Consider the following 17,634-nt stretch of genomic DNA (forward strand, 5'->3'; position numbering starts at 1 on the left):
TTTCATTTTCAAAATTGTTGGTTAGTTTTACTAACTGAAGTCGTCCCAAATAATGGTTATTAGTTGTGCAGCAGACAAATTAAATGGATTTAATGGTCATTTTTTATTTTGATGCTCCATTATTTTTCAAATTTTATAGCTTGTGCTTCCCTATTATAGGAAGTGCATGTGACAATAAAGAATATGGTTGGTAGGTATCTGGTATTCTGTAGGTGTACCTTCAATCACCTCAAGCAGAACACTGAGCCCTGATTCATGAGGTCATAGTAACTTGTATAACACATGTCTCCACTAAAACTCAAGGTCAATTGATCCAGTCAGTGGAGCTAAGCCTCTGGATCCCATCCAACATAGTAACATTAAGTAGCTTACTGTCATACACAACTAGATGGCTTTGAAGATCAGAATTAGTAGCCACGCACTGCGATGCTCACAAGGAACGCCTATAATCTGTTCCGGTATTAAGCATCTGCATGAGTATGTTCAAATGAAGAAATAACACGGGTGGTATTCTAAATGTGATGGTCAGTAAACGGTTGCATCTCGCGTTTGAAATTAAAAGTCCACAGTTCCCAATATGTCTGATGACGTCAGATCTGGTGAACAGCTGGTTCCCACACAATAAGCTTGGAGGTGAAATTGGGTTTAACGTCGTGCTTGAGAATATTTCGCTCATATGAAGATGTGCATGCGTGTGTATGTGTATGTGCGGCTGCTTGTACTAGCCCAGACTTAAGCTGGTTTTATAGTGCTAGCCCACTGAGATACCAATTCGCAGTGAAGCATGAATACCCCACTCAGACACATTATACTGACTCCGAGCCGACCAGTCCTTGTTGTACCCATTAATGCTGAGCGCCAGGCAGGCACCAACAAGTACCATTTTTTAACGCCTTTTGGTATGATGCGGTCGGGGATCGAACCGTGACCTTCCGCTCTCCGGGGGGGCACTCTAACCACCACCACCACCACCACCACGGGCGGTCCAATAAGCTTGGAAAACTGGATCATTCTAATCCTCATTTACTGGCTCATTATAAGAAGATTTTTTGTTTGTTTGTTTGTTTGTTTATTTGTATGTTGGTTGGTAGGTTGGCTGGTCAACATCACAGTAAGCATTCTTCTGCAGTTCAAATTCACAAACAAGAACACATAACCATGCATAATCAGCTCCTAGTGTGAGTTTTTTACGTTGTTGTTTAACACCACACTCAACAATATTTCCAGATATATGGCGACTGTCTTTATACAATCGAGTCAGGACCAAACAATCCAGTGGTCAACAGCAAGACCATCATCTACCCAAATGGGATATGTCCAAGTGAGCGAGTCTGACCACCCAATCCTGTTAGTCACCTCTTACGACAATCATGGGTTGCTGAAGACCAGTTCTAGACACAGGTCTGAGTGATGGGTGAGTGGGCGAGATAAAATTAGATATAATAGCAGCAATATTTCTGCCACATTGTGTTGGTAGTACTCAACATAATTCCCAGTACAAGATGTCAGTAAAAGATGTAGAGGATACTAAACAACCTTCTGTGTAATACCATTTTTCTCAAACAAGTTAATGATTTGGTATCAAACGAGCGAAAGCGAGTTTGATACCAAATCTTTCACGAGTTTTGTAAAAATGGTATTTCACGGAAGCGAGTTTAGCATTCTGTCTATTATTCTCCAACATAAATTGATAGAAACTGCCTACAGTGTGATGACCCTCAGCTTTCCACAAGTCACTCAAGGTCTAATCCCATTGTGACAAAAGCATTAGCATTGTGACGTCATAACTGTAAACCACTATGACATCAAACGTCATGCAATGTTATTACACTTTGTGTAATAACATTGTAGATAAATTAAACAGTGCTATCTTTAACGGGTGAGTAATAAAATGAATTCTGCACCAGATATTTGCTTCTTTTATGTTGGTTGGTTGGTTGGTATCACAGTAAGCAATACTGCTGCAAGTAAGATAGGAAAACCAGACAATCCAGTGATTGACATCATGAGCATCTGGGATATGACATGCATCAACCTAGTCAGCCTTTGTTCATCCAATCCTCATTGTTGCCTGTGACAAGGGTGAGGATTATTTCTAACAAGGATTTTCAAGATGTCTGCCCATAGTAGTCAAACTGTGGTAGACACTAGCAATATGTGGATGCATGGTTTAACACATATACCAAAGTCCATTACGAATACACAATGCCATTGAGAAATTGGTCAAATGTAACATAAGTCCACACTCAAGCTCATACTCTCAGTGAGTGAATATGGTTTTACGCCGCTTTTAGCAACATTCCAGCAATATTACGGCGGGGTACACCAGAAATGGGCTTCACACATTATACCCATGTGGGGAATCAAACCCGGGTCTTCGACGTGACACTAACAACAACTACCAGTACGACTTCCATTTTTGTGGAGGAGGTTGGGTAGCCTAGTGGTCAAAGTGTTCGCTCGTCACGCCGAACACCCGGGTTTGATTCCCCACATGGATACAAATGTGTGATGCCAATTCCTGGTGTCCCTTGCCGTGATATTGCTGGAATATTGCTAAAAGCAGCGTAAAACCCAACTCACTCACTCACTCCATTGTGTGGTGGCTGAGTTTGTTAGATTGCTGTGCTGGAGATCAGGTGCCGGACTCTCAGACTGTGGGTTCACATGATACATGTCAGTATTGTGATTTGCAATAGTTCCACAATCAAGCTGGATGTAATTAGTGTGTAAGGCTACCATATTGTTAAATGATGCTGTCGATAGTTTTATAGATAGGTTATAGCTGTAACCTTTATATTTCAAATTACTTTTCTGCTGAGAAATCTTTTTCCCACATTTTTAAAATAGGAATGATTTGTCTCGAATCCTTACTAATGGTTGAGTGAGTCAGGTTTAAAATCTAAAATATATTAGGTGTCAAAGTGTGCGATCGAAGTACAAGGCGACAGCCCAGTGAGTGAGTGAGTGAGTGAGTGAGTGAGTGAGTGAGTGAGTGAGTGAGTGAGTGAGTGAGTGAGTGTGAGTGAGTGAGTGAGTGAGTGAGTGAGTGAGTGAGTGAGTGAGTGAGTGAGTGTAATGCTGCTTTGAATAGCTGCAACTGTTCACAATGCTATTCTCTCGATTAACAATGTATAACTCACAGCAAAAACATATTAGTCTGTCACAAGTAGATTGTTAATCAGTTCCATAGCTCTCTGAATAGTACTGGTATATGCGTTCTAATGTAGAGTGTGTCAGTGAATGAGTTTAGCTTTACTCATACCTGTGAAGATCTGGGTTCAAATTGATCTTCATTAACCCATGCCTGTCGTAAGAGGCGACTAACGGGATCAGGTGGTCAGTCTCGCTGACTTGGTTGACACATGTAATCAATTGCGTAGATCGATGCTCATGTTGTTGATCACTGGATTGTCTGGTCCAGACTCGATTATATACAGACCGCTGCCATATAGCTGGAATATTACATTAAACAGCAGTGATAAACAAACAGTGATATCAAAATTGTAGCTAAACCAGCTAACACTGAACCATCACTTTATAACAAAACACTTCCTACCCCTCAATGACTTCATGTGCTGGACGGCCATACGGAGAACGGTGAGTTTGTCCAGTTTTCGGTTCATGGCGCTGCACATCGGAATCATGGAGGACAATTCAGTGATATAGGAGTTCATCTTATCACGTCTACGTTTCTCAATCTCGCTGTGGTTTTGTCTGAAATATTAAGTAAGTGAATAAACGTGAATCATTATGGAAAAATCGGATTGAAAAGCTCCACTGTCCTTTCCAATATTACTCCAGAGATAGAATATAACAAAGAATACTGATTGTGGGTGAATAAGCAGCAAATTACCAATGTTTGAAAAGTACCCCTGCTCCATTACAATCAAAGACTTTCAGGAACCTTTCTGACCCTCTTAAAGAAAACCATCAAACTTGCAGAAATGCTTTTGACATGCTTTTACGCTTTTTAATAACCTTTCTTATTAGAAAAATCACAGAAAATAAAGCTTTTGACATGCTTTTAAGATTTTTAATAACCATTCTTTTGGGCAAAATCACACAAAATATTGCTTTTTGACATGCTTTTACGCTATTTAATAACCTTTCTTATTAGAAAAATCACAGAAAAAAAGCTTTTGACATGCTTTTAAGATTTTTAATAACAATTCTTTTTGGCAAAATCACACAAAATAATGCTTTTTGACATGCTTTTATGCATTTTGATAGCATTTTTAGCAAAATCTCAGAAAGTGAAATATAACAAAAATGAAAAGGAGAATGTGTATACTAAATACAGTACTAGTTGATATAGTGCATAGAGCTCAGGTCACAATCAGTTGAAGTTAAGCAACGATGGGCGCGGAGAGTCCTTGGATGGGTGACTCCTGAGAGTTTCTAAGACTACAGTCCTGCCCCACAGTGTAGCACATGTGATACATGTGGTCTCACCTAAGGCAAGTGAGTTTGTTCAAAATTGCCTCTGTTCACTCAGCAGAAAATGGGTACCCGGTGGTATAAGTCGTGAAACTATTAACCTTCTAGTGCCTAACAGGCAGCTTGGGTTACCCAGGGTAACAATAATCACACTGTAATAATGGTCAGATTATGCGCTTTGAGCAGGATATCTAGCCTGGAAAAGGTGCGTTATAAATATTCTCATTATTATTCTCATTAATTCCTGATATCTTCTCCACATCAATATGGGGTAGCCCAGTGGTTACATCGCTCGCTCATCATGCCGAAGGCTCGGGTTCGATTCCCCACATGGGTACATTGTGTGCAGCCCATTTCTGGTGTCCTCCGAAGTGATATTGATGGAATATTGCTACAAGCGGCGTAAAAACCAACTCACTCACTCCAGATCAACATATCTTTGTTTCCATGAATATGTACATATTTGGTTGATAGTTGCTCTACCACTTAAACCAGCAACCAGTGGGTTGATGGGAGTTGCAGCGGTATTGTGGGAAGGCAGGTATGTGGGGGAACAGGTGGAACTTGAGTGAGTGAGTGAGTATGGTTTTATGCCGCTTTTAGCAATATTCCAGCAATATCACGGCGGGGGACACCAGAAATGGGCTTCACACATTGTACCCATGTGGGGAATCAAACCCGGGTCTTCGGCGTGACGAGCGAACGCTTTAACCACTAGGCTACTCCACCACCCCAGGTGGAACTTGAACAGATCGAGGTGATAAAGTGTCTTTGGGTGTCAGTTACCTCTGATATTTCCGTGAACTCCCAGCATCACTGCTGGAGTACATATCTTGGGAGTCATTGTCTTCATACAGCTACTGTCATATCACAGCTGCTGTCATACATGCTGGAAGATGGAACAATACAGTTATATCACAGCTGCTGTCATACATGCTGGAAGATGGAACAATACAGTTATATCACAGCTGCTGTCATACATGCTGGAAGATGGAACAATACAGTTATATCACAGCTGCTGGTCATACATGCTGGAAGATGGAACAATACAGTTATATCACAGCTGCTGTCATACATGCTGGAAGATGGAACAATACAGTTATATCACAGCTGCTGTCATACATGCTGGAAGATGGAACAATACAGTTATATCACAGCTGCTGTCATACATGCTGGAAGATGGCAAAACACAGAAACATTATGAGGGCATTCGAAGAACAATGCTGTGATGTCACAGTCAGGGGAGATAACTGCGTAACTGTTTATGCACACCACCAAGGATAGCTTTAAAGTTTATTCACTTTCAGTTTCTGTATGTGTCTGTGGTACCCACAGGATACTGACAACCATAATCCTGAGGGAATGTTTACAACATAACTGTTTATTTATTAAGTAGCTATTGTCATCCATGTCATAATAAAATAACACAATAATAATTATAGCAGTTCCCTTTCTTGAACATAGAATAATATAAACGATGAATGCTTTCGGAGACAATGTACCAAAGCCATGTTTGACGAAGGAACAACCTAACTTGTTCATTTGACAAATTCCAGAGTCAAGCAAGAACAGTTCAGCATGTCACTTACAAAAGAAAACAGTAAGCAATCTAAGAATTCACGAGAGAAACATCAGGTCAATATTATCCTCATCAGACGAATAAAAACATTTGAAAGAGACTTTCTTGCAATTACCAGAGGAGTATCAAGACACAAGGAAATGTCATAACCTTGGAGACTATAAACATTGCCTTCAGCCATCTGCCTTCCTCTAGTGTCACTAGTAATATATAACTTGTCAGTCGTCTTTCAATGTCACTTAAGATATATAACGCATCTGTTAAACCAGGTCAAGGATCCTGGACCAATCTGTCTTTGAATAATGTCAAGATATTTGTGTGATACTGTGAGTGTGTGTGCTTGATTATTCGTAATTTAGAATCTACTCAACAAAATAAGTTCAGGATCATGACATTTTGAGGAATATTTCATGGTAATGAAGACAGAGGTTCTATCATTGTTAGTAACATCTATGGTTTATAAAAACATTTCATGATTTCTTAATCTTTCTCAGCATACACGCTTTTTATCGATTTTACCTCAAATCATCTCTTAGAATACACTCATGTATTATCCAACTGATAATAATGTATATTATCTCAATGAAGTGATGTATAAATGCAGTTTAATGCACTCAGTACTCAGACCGGATGCTGAGGTAGCCTAGTGGATAAAGTGTTCGCTTGTCACGCCGAAGACCCGGGTTCGATTCCCCACATGGGTACAATGTGTGAAGCCCATTTCTGGTGACCGCCGCCATGATATTGCTGGAATATTGCTAAAAGTGGCGTAAAAACTAAAACTCATCCGTACTCTGGGATCTATAGAATAAATATGCAGGTAACAAGCTTCACTTCAAGACAAACTCCAATTAAGTTCCACACATCAAAATTCGATACAACTGTAGTTGACTGTATTTTTTTAACAAATATGAAAACAAAATGTTCGAGAAATAGGAGAAAATGTCAATTTTCAAAATGATTGCTCTTCCCAACTACTTTTTAATATTTTACACATGAACTTTATAATATACTTCTCCTCAAAAGTTTAGATTCACTTGAAACACTCACTATATGTATTGTATATATATATATGGTTACATCGAACATTGATTTCTCCACTAACTTGGGGGAACCAACTGCAAACTTTATGCAGATGAATTGCACGCGGAAAATGCATCAAATTGCTGAAAAGCATGTGCAAATATCGTGCATGTGAACAGCTGCATTTTGGTGTAAAGTTTTGTTAAGAATTTGCCAATTTTCACTGATTTTTATCATTTACTGAGCTCATGACAATAACTTTTTCAACGTTACAAATTTCTTTTACAATACTGTAGTTCATGTGTAAACAGTACCTTTAAACAGTATGGAACATTTCGCAAAATTTAGTTCAGAACAGTTGCCTGAGGTAAGTGGCTATATTTACACTAGTGAGTCTAAACTTTTGATGAGAGGTATACCGGCATATTGGTCTGGAATATATACATTAATTTTACAAATGATCTTTTCCTTTAGCGAATAATTCTGTTTTACTGCCACCCAATTAAGACTAAACTATGGTATCAGATTAAAGCAAAAGAGTGCAGCTGTCTCCATCTATCAAAGATACAGAACATGACCCTTGCTAATGAGAATAGTCCATGTCACATGACAGATGGTAGAGGGTAGACAATGCCCAGAGGCTGTCAGAAGCATATGGTCAAAATCAAAATAACATCTTTGTTTGAAATATTATTTCTGAATGTACAGAACAACAAGTGTGGTACCCATTAACAACAAATGTGGTGCCCCCTCAACAACAAATGTGGTGCTCCCTTAACAATAAATGTGGTGCTCCCTTAACAGCAAATGTGGTGCTCCCTTAACAACAAATGTGGTGCTCCCTTAACAACAAATGTGGTGCTCATCAACAACAAATGTGGTGCCCCTTAACAACAAATGTGGTGCTCCCTTAACAACAAATGTGGTGCTCCCTTAACAAAAATGTGGTGCTCCCTTAACAAATGTGGTGCTCCTTAATGTGGTGCTCCTTAACAACAAATGTGGTGCTCCCTTAAATGTGGTGCTCCCTTAACAACAAATGTGGTGCTCCCTTAACAACAAATGTGGTGCCCCTCAACAACAAATGTGGTGCCCCTTAACAACAAATGTGGTGCTCCCTTAACAACAAATGTGGTGCTCCCTTAACAACAAATGTGTGCCCCTCAACAACAAATGTGGTAACCCCTTAACAACAAATGTGGTGCCCCTCAACAACAAATGTCAACAACAAATGTGGTGCTCCCAAATCAACAACAAATGTGGTGCCCCCTCAACAACAAATGTGGCAACCCCTCAACAACAAATGTGGCAACCCCTCAACAACAAATGTGGTAACCCCTTAACAAAAAATGTGGTGATCCCTTAACAACAAATGTGGCAGCCCCTCAACAACAAATGTGGCAACCCCTCAACAACAAATGTGGCAACCCCTCAACAACAAATGTGGCAGCCCCTCAACAACAAATGTGGCAACCCCTCAACAACAAATGTGGTGCCCCTAAATACCCACAGTTGTCCTCCACCAACACACTTACTCAATCATTGATCCTTTTCTTTTCCTTTGATCCATTTTCTTTGATTGGCTGCTCTTACCGCGCTTTGTGTCTGGTGAGGCGAAAGTAGGGACCGGACAAGGGTACATTGGCGCCCCCTGGAGGGAGTGAGGCAAGTACTCTGAAAACAAACACAGGTATACTGTTTAAATATGCTGGCAATTTAATGAAGAATATGGTTGGTTGGCTGGTTGGAGTTTTAACGCCACTCTGAACAATATTCCAGCTATATGGCAGCAGTCTGAAAATATTCAAGTCTGGACCAGACAATCCGGTGATCAATGAAGACTATGAATAAAACAACCAGAAAACATGGAGTGAGTGAGTGAGTGAGTTTGGTTTTACGCCACTTTTAGCAATATTCCAGTAATATCACGGCGGGGAACACCAGAAATGGGCTTAACACATTGTACCCATGTGGGGAATCGATCCTGGGTCTTTGGCGTGACGAGCGAACGCCTTAACCACTAGGCTACCCCACCGCCCAAGAAAACATGGAAGAAACATGGAGATCTCATAGTTGTTGATGTTGACTCTCTAAGATACATTCAGAATTTTTAGCATTCATTCCAGAAAAGTGTGATTTGATGTGTAATGTGGTCTGTTGGTTTAAGACATTACTACCTAAAAAATAAACAAGAAAAAAGTACATTAAAATTCATTTGACAGTTTATTTTCCATCTTAAAATTTGTAAAAGTGCTATAATGTTCATATATCTCATGTTAGTTGTAATAAATGAAATTGAAAATTTAAGTTGGTAGAAAATTGAGAAGATAAATAACATGGATTTCAGAGGATATTATTTATCTCAATGCCCTGTAAAATTTAGCATTGCTATGGTAAGAAAATAATAATCATAATCACATTATGTCCTAACCATCTCACACAAAGATGTATCTTAAGTGTAGCTGATTATGTTTCAGAAACAATATCAGTTTTGTCACTGGGATAGTTTATAAAATATACTACACATCCAACATCATTTTTTTTGTTTCTGAGTACACAATGCTTCATCAATTTAAAAAAAATGAAGTTTAGCTTTTCCATTTATACAAAAACAACTTTTGCCAGGTATAAATTCCAGAAATGTTATAGTTTTACACATCTTCTTAAAGTTTCAGTTTCCAGGTCGTTGTTGTTTGTGAAAAGGTTTTGAAGATTTCGAATTTTTGCCATTTGCTTCAACAGGTGTTTGTTTTTCAACAAATATGACTTCCACGGTGAAGCAACACATGTTTCAGATTCCACAATCTTGTGGTTTCCCAAAGGAAAACTTTGGCAAAAAAGTGACAACATTTTGATTGCACACGAGTAAGAAATCTGGGCCTAGATTTTCGAAGCTCTCTTAACGCTAAGATAGTCATAAGTGCCATACATTAACATTAATTTACGACTATCTTAGCGCTAAGAGAGCTTCGAAAATCTAGGCCCTGAGTCCTATTACATTAAAAGACATTACCCTATATTTTCACACCCATCCCTTAACTTATACTTCAGGAGTAACTAAAGCTATTCATATTTGGCAAAACTGTTAACACCTATCATATTTTTAACACCCAGCCTTCACTAATTATCACATTCTAAAAAAAAATGTGTTTGATTGGAAATCCATCTGTACTCATACAATGTCATATTTGAAGGGTGAAACGGTACACTCTTAACACCGTACGGTACACATTGCGGAACAAGGCCTTCGGTTCGGTCCGTTTCGGTTCGGTATATGAGATATTATCACAATGCAGAAAATTGACAAGAGCCAAACCTGACAATGTTATTAACATGTGAAAAGTAATAGCCATAGTCTTTGTTATTTTGAATGAACAAAACTGTCATTTTATGACTTGACAGAAGTGAGTGAGATTGGTTTCGCCCGTGAGATTGGTTTCGGGGCGCTGGCTTTAGCAATATTCCAGCAATATCATTAGGCGGGACACCAGATTATAACATGGGCTTAACACATTGTACCCATGTGGGAAACCATAAAAAAAAACTAACAAGATCTCACCGGTCTTGGGTGTGACTGACGACTGAGTTTAGTTTTACAAGCAATATTCGCTAACGCTTAACCACTGGGCTACTTGATTGTGGCGAATAGCAGCTTTACCCTCTACACATTTAGAAGCATGACAGGTAGTCTTGAACAAAACACTTATTTTTCATATCACAGACCTTCTACCACTGAGTTATGGATATTTTAACATTGTTATTGAAGGTGAGGTGTTCATTTTCCTGCATAATCTTGCTGTAAAATGATGCATTAACATTTTGGACTTAGTCATGGGTTATGCATGAAAATAATTGTTGAAAAAAATATTTTTAAATAAAATAATAGTTTTAATGAGGACAAATGTAATACAATTTTCGGTCAACATCATAGCTATTATGCCCAAATTCTAATGACTGGCATCTCTGTATACAATATAATGTTTCCATGCTCACCTATATCATTGAAATATACCATGGTTATTAGGGCTTCCACGAGTACTCGGTACTCGAGGGCGACTTCGCTAAAGCTGGACTCGAGTCCATTTTCTAGGACTTCGAGGACTTTTAAAAATAACCTTATTGGGTTACGTTGAGAGATAGTATGTCTGCCATGTGCTAAGCATGTACTGATTATATATTTATCAGATGATAAAAATGAATAAATATATGTTTGACTGTTTATTTACACATTGTACTTTAAGGTCTGAACATTTATTTTTCCCATTAATGAAAATAATGAATTCATTAGGTAAAAAAATACATCAAAAGTTAAAATATGAGGAATTTTTTCCACATTAATGAAAAAACTGAATTAATTTGGTAAAATATATATTTTAAAGCTAAAATATGAGGAATTTTTTCCACATTAATTAAACAACTGGGTTCATTTGGTACAAAATAAATAAAAGCTAAGATATGAGGAATTTTCCACATTAATTAAAAAACAGAATTTATTTGGTAAAAAATTTAAAAGCTAAAATATAAGGAATTTGCTTTAATGTGTGATAAAAATACAAGCTTATAATCCGTAAAATTAATGTCACTGAACGGACGAGGTGTGGCAAGTTGCATCATCAATACACCTCCTGTCATGATTTCATCTTCCGAACCCGCTGGTGATGTAAAAACATGGCACAACCAAGAAGGCAAATCAGTCACTATACGCCTCCTGAAGGCACTATGCCGAAATGGCATGCAGAGTGGTATTAATGTACTACTTCCCTAAAAGAAGCCATAAGGATAGACATCCATGAAGCAAACATTCTGTGACCTTATATGACTGATGGTAGGAGATAGGGCAATATTTGTAGGCTCATAGACCAGATGCCAATGACCCTGTATGTGTTCCAGGGGGAATGAAAAGAGGTGTGTGTGTGTGTGCGTGCGTGTGTGCATGCGTGAGTGAGTGCCTGAGAGAGCATCAGAGTATCCTGTTTTCTGAATGAGGGTTGAGGGACAGTGTTTATTTTTCTTGTTTGAAGAAGAAAAGAAGGAAGAAAAGTATTAAAAGAATAAAAGTATGATCATGTTTCTAAAGGAGAGTCAATAAATTTGTTGTTCAGGGAAAACCAAGTTCTATGGATAATGAACTTCTTTATTGCAGCATTTCGGTGTAGGTACTATTTAAACCGTTAGCAAGCAAGTGATTCCTTCATCTTTACAACTTCTAAAAAAAGAGCTTAGTATTTCTTCCAGTTAATTCTGCAACAGAGAGATTTTTTTCTCTGATTGTAAGGGAAGGAGTTCTAATGTGAGAGTGAGTGTGAGTGTATCTGAGTGTGTGAGTGAGAGAGAGTCTGTGATCCCTGTGCAAAGAGAGAGAGTCTGTGTATCTCTGTGTAAAGAGAGAGAGAGAGAGAGAGAGAGAGAGAGAGAGAGAGAGAGAGTCTGTATCTCTGTGTAAAGTCAAAACGCAAATCATATCTGACAGTTACAAACACTTTCAGAGCTAATTGTGATAGCAGCCAGTCTCGTATTGGCACTGTCTTTGTCCTTGGTTATGTAAAATACAAGGATGAATTTGATTTGAATTTAAATTTTCGGCATTTGATGCTGTTCCTACATAATACGCAGAATCTATCTTGAACTTTCAACTATGCAACAATGGCTTGAAAACTGTGACAAAATTACATTGTTAAAAATTTGATAATTTTGATATTGATTTTCATAAATTCAGAGGAATTTAAAAAATGATTTCAATTTTGGGGCATTTCATGCTATTCTTACATAATACGCAGAGTCTTTCTAGAACTTTTAACTATGTGACAATGGCTGGACTATTGGGAATAAATTACATTGTTAAACATTTGATAATTTTAATATTGATTTTCATAAATTCAAAGGAATTTAAAAAATTGAATTCAATTTTGGGGCATTTCATGCTATTCTTACATAATACGCAGAGTCTTTCTAGAACTTTTAACTATGCAACAATGGCTGGACAATTGGGAATAAATTACATTGTTAAACATTTGATCATTTTAATATCTATTTTCATAAATTCAAAGCAATTTAAATTAAATTAAATTTTGGAATTTTTACTGTCAATTGCTGCAGACTTGGAGTCGATTTAATATCGGCATGAGCAAGTCAAGATAATCCTGAATACTGGAATGTGTAACATTATTTCTGAAAGCCTGTGTATGGTTGTACAGTCTACACAGGTCTACATTCTTCACACAATTGATTTGCCGATTAAGTAGACAATGCTTTCCAATTTCAAGGTAGGGCTACGTGTATTAATGGCATAGAAGACACCCACATTAATTTGAGTATGCATTAAGTGAGCCATGATGACCTACAAGTGAGTGAGTAAGTCGTTGTTGAAGCCATTTTCCACATTATTCTACCTCATGTCAGTTGAACGTGGAGAGAAACCTGGCAGGAGTGTCTACCACTTTGCCGAATTCAGCCTGGATATGACGTAGAATACTTGACTTTAATAATCTGGGGTGATCTTGGATCCAAACATGTTTTTGAATCATGTATACTTATGAAAATATTACGATGTCACAAGGATATTTTGAAATCTGTTTTCAAGAACCATTCAGTCCTTCAGAGGCATCTTGTGCTTGTGAGTTTGCAAGATTCTCTTTTGTCTTTGAGGTAATGACTTTCTTTGTACAATTATAATGAAAAGGTTATGAAAAAAGAATTTGGTACATCATTAATGGAAACATCAAACAGATATATAGTTTTACTTTAACTGAGCTAGATATGAAAGTAATTGAATATTTGGGGCCAGTCCGAGATGTATGTTTTATCGGTGAGTGGGATCAAATACTCTAGTATCTGTAGAGTGACATGCTCACAGTAGCTCCAGACAGATGACTTATACTGTAGACAGATACTGATTGTGGGAACACCAATACATCAAGGTGAGTGAGTGAGTGAGTGAGTGAGTGAGTGAGTGAGTGAGTGAGTGAGTGAGTGAGTGAGTGAGTGAGTGAGTGAGTGAGTGAGTGAGTGAGTGAGTGAGTGAGTGAGTGAAGAGTGAGTGAGTGAGTGAGTGAGTGAGTGAGTGAGTGAGTGAGTGAGTGAGTGAGAGAGTGATGGACCACACAATTCAGTGATTAACAGCATGAGCATTGATCTACGCAACTGGGATACGATGACATTTGTCAAACAAATCAGTACGGCAAGCATGGGTTACTGAAGATCAGTTCACATCCGGATCTTCACAGGTTACATCCGAGGTAATAGTACCTTGTAGTTATCTAGTTGAATTCCCTCTCCCTTAAAAGAAGCGATTCTCTTTCTCTCCATCAGATGAAGAGATACTTTGCTCCACTAGAAGAAGACATACTCCTTTCTTCTTCAGAGGAAGATACATACTCTTTCTCTTAATTAGAGGAAGAGAATTCTTTATTCTCTCCATCAGAGGTAGAGATACCCTTGGTCTCATTAGGAAAAGACTAAATATTCTATCTCTGTCCAACTAAGAAGAAAATGGGACGGCATTCTATTTCCATCAGAAACGGTGTGTGGTGTGGTGTGGTGTGGTGTGGTGTGGTGTGGTGTGGTGTGGTGTGGTGTGGTGTGGTGTGGTGTGGTGTGGTGTGGTGCATTTGAGGATAGATACTCTTTCCCTCTTTAAATCAAAGGAAAAACTAATATATTAACTGTCTATCAGAAAACATGATTATACTTTTAATACTAGTTTCTTCTTATGTACTCTATTGTTATTCTCTATTCTTCACAACAGAGAACAAATACTCTGTCCCTCAATCAGACAGAAAACAGGATGCTATGCCCATACTCTAACTGATATATTGACTCTCCTTTAGAAAACATTAACATATTTTTATACTTTTTGTTCCTTCACTCTCTAAAGGTACACTTGTTTTCTTCAAAACAAGAAAAAAAAGTCTGTCCTTAACTCTCAATCAGAAAACAGGAAACTCTCTTCTCTCCCACTTTCTCTCCATCCATCTATCCCTCAATCAAAAAACAGGATTCTCCCTCTCTCTCCCCCCATTCTCTCTCCCTCCATCAATCCCTCAATCAGAAAACAGGATTCTCTCTCTCTCTCCCTTCCTCCATCCATCCATCCAAAGCGTAGAAATCAAATCACAAACAATCCCATCTCCTAATCAGACACAATTACCCATTCTTCACAACAAGCAATCTCATTTCCTTCCAATACCATCACTATTTCTCCCAGTCAAATAATCTGATGTATGACTGATGGCTGCTAATACCATCACATGAATTACCAGGCAATATCTCATGATAGTTTCACTAATCCCGGATTACTTTCCCATGCTGTCACTGTCCGTGCGTTGATTAAAAGTCTGATCCGTAGACCTGAGTTTTGTTTCAGGAATTACATCTGGGAAAATATTTCCTGTCTTTGCATTTTACAACAGATCTTAGGTTTACTGGGTTTATCATATATTTTAAGTTGGTATATATGATACAACATCGGTACTGGCAAACCAAAGCCACATATATATAACATTACCCGATATCACTGTCTACAGTACTAAGGGTTGTGAGAGCAGGGGTCAACAGAAATGGGCTTCACACATTGTCCACACTTTGGGAATCGAACCCAGGTCTTTGGTGTGAAGGGTGAACACATTAAGCACTTGGCTACCCTAGTGTCATGAGGTTAAAAGGCCATTTTGTCACAATGGCACACAGAATAAGTCCTTACATGGACAAAATATGTGAAGCTTTGTGTCCCTAATGGTTGAGGCATTGCAAAAGTATTTACAATAAATCAGAAGTGACTGTAACTCAATCTTCCTGCATCTGAAGGAAATTTTCAGTCTTTTGAACAATGGGAAAAATCAGAGGTCATTTACAGGGCATGAAAAATATTTTTTTCAGCTTTGAGATACATGAAAGGAAATTTAGAAATGTCAAATTGTATTTAGTAGTTCTTTTACTGTTCTGTTTTCTCACAGGACATGTGTATTGAAGACTTACCTGTAGATTTATCATCAAACTGGTCACTAAGTACGTTCATGACCATATCGCTACCAACAGTCAGCGGACCGAGAAACACGTCAAGATTCATGCTGAAGACTTGATATATCCACCTATATTGAACACTAGAGTACTCAACCAACATATCCACATGCGTGAATGTTTGAAGGCAGCATCACATCGTGAAACTGATCAGGAAACACGTGAGCAAATCAAGTTAGAAAATCGTAACCCAGTCTTTTACATCTGCTTGGGAGACTTTCAAAATGATCCTATCCTTCCACATGGAGTCAGTCCAAGGAGCTATTGGTTGCAGTGAATTTAGATAAACGTACTGAATCCATTTCCACGAATATTCGCTGGTATCTGGTATCTGTCTATCCTGTAACACTTGGCTGCCATGTGACCATTCATCACAATGCCATGCTGCATGACAACAGTTCTGATCATATAGTCTTTACCCGATCACATGGTTTGGGAACATGGAGAGGATGTTGTGCTTCCTATTAATAACTTCTTGACTGGACTTCCTCTGAGGTGATCGTCAGCGTCTTCTGACATTCGAGCATCAAAACTAGATCTATGACAGTTTGAAACAAAGATGCAATGACAGTGGTTGTGGTCACAAAGTGTGTGGTTCGACTGCACTGAACATATTCTGTAGGTGACTTCTCAGAGTAATTTCCTGTGTGATGTACAACAAGGGCTTGGTGTGACAATCATTGATTTTTCTACAGTGCGTAAGGAATGTTCGTGCAACAGATTCTCGCTTACATTCTGACATTCCATTTTTGTAAATTAATACATATGTGTTGGTTTCATTTATTATTTTCTTGTAATCACTGAAATCTTTTTCAGAACTGATCTATGAATTCAGTTTGATTTTAAATTTAAAATTTAAATACTCTTTTTATCAAATATATTTATATCCTAACTACCTCGCTGTTTTAGATCTGATCTAAAACTGCAGTACATAGTACACATAACTAGTTGTCGATGAAGTAGTTTCCAAGAATCTGCAATGAAGTTTCTTCAGTTCAAGTAAATATATTTCCATAACAATATGTATCAGACAGAGGATTCTATAAGTGTGGTAATCAAGTACATGTAAACTGTGTGTATTGATACAGAAGACCGAATTTGGATTCCAGTACAGGCAAAGATGGAGAAGGCTCTGACCAAATATGGTGTTCTTGTACAAGAGGAGCACCGCTTCCAGAATACAGGTATGACATCCTGAATGATTTATCATTTGTGTTCCAGAAACAGTGAACTTTCCAGCTGATTCAGTTTTGAGTTTGGATTTTTGTATGATGTTATTGACAGTTAAAATTTTTACTATTATCATTAGTTACACAGTTACTATATAAAATTGTCCCTCCTTGCAAACTAAGATTCTGTGAGTAAGCACTAAACAAAATCATTTATATTATATTTCTTTTCTTATAATTTCTTATACATGTAACGATGATTTTAATAATTTTACACACTCGTCTATCATAAAAGTTACAAAACCTTTCCATAATAAGAAATCTCAGCTAAAAGGGGAGCAACTTTACCATTAGTGTCATCGAAGAATCACTTAAGAATCGTTTAAAAAACACATGCAAGTAGTTATG

At 38.0% G+C, this 17,634-nt stretch overlaps 1 protein-coding gene across 2 annotated transcripts in view; it reads right to left on the reverse strand.

Annotated features, from left to right (window-relative positions):
• Positions 1-17,634, reverse strand: part of LOC124270371 (protein cycle-like) — a 134,340-nt gene that overhangs the window by 51,948 nt on the left and 64,758 nt on the right. For both annotated transcript variants that reach the window (XM_046705409.1, XM_046705408.1), the window contains exons 4-6: positions 8,578-8,716; positions 5,227-5,329; positions 3,560-3,717 (exon numbers count right to left, since the gene is read on the reverse strand). In XM_046705409.1, the coding sequence (XP_046561365.1) occupies positions 3,560-3,717; positions 5,227-5,270 (202 nt within the window). In that variant the 5' untranslated portion in view covers positions 5,271-5,329; positions 8,578-8,716. The remainder of the gene's footprint in view (positions 1-3,559; positions 3,718-5,226; positions 5,330-8,577; positions 8,717-17,634) is intronic.

This window comes from Haliotis rubra, unplaced genomic scaffold (genome assembly GCF_003918875.1).
Source record: "Haliotis rubra isolate DU_JTF1 unplaced genomic scaffold, ASM391887v1 Scf151, whole genome shotgun sequence".
NCBI lineage: Eukaryota > Metazoa > Mollusca > Gastropoda > Lepetellida > Haliotidae > Haliotis > Haliotis rubra.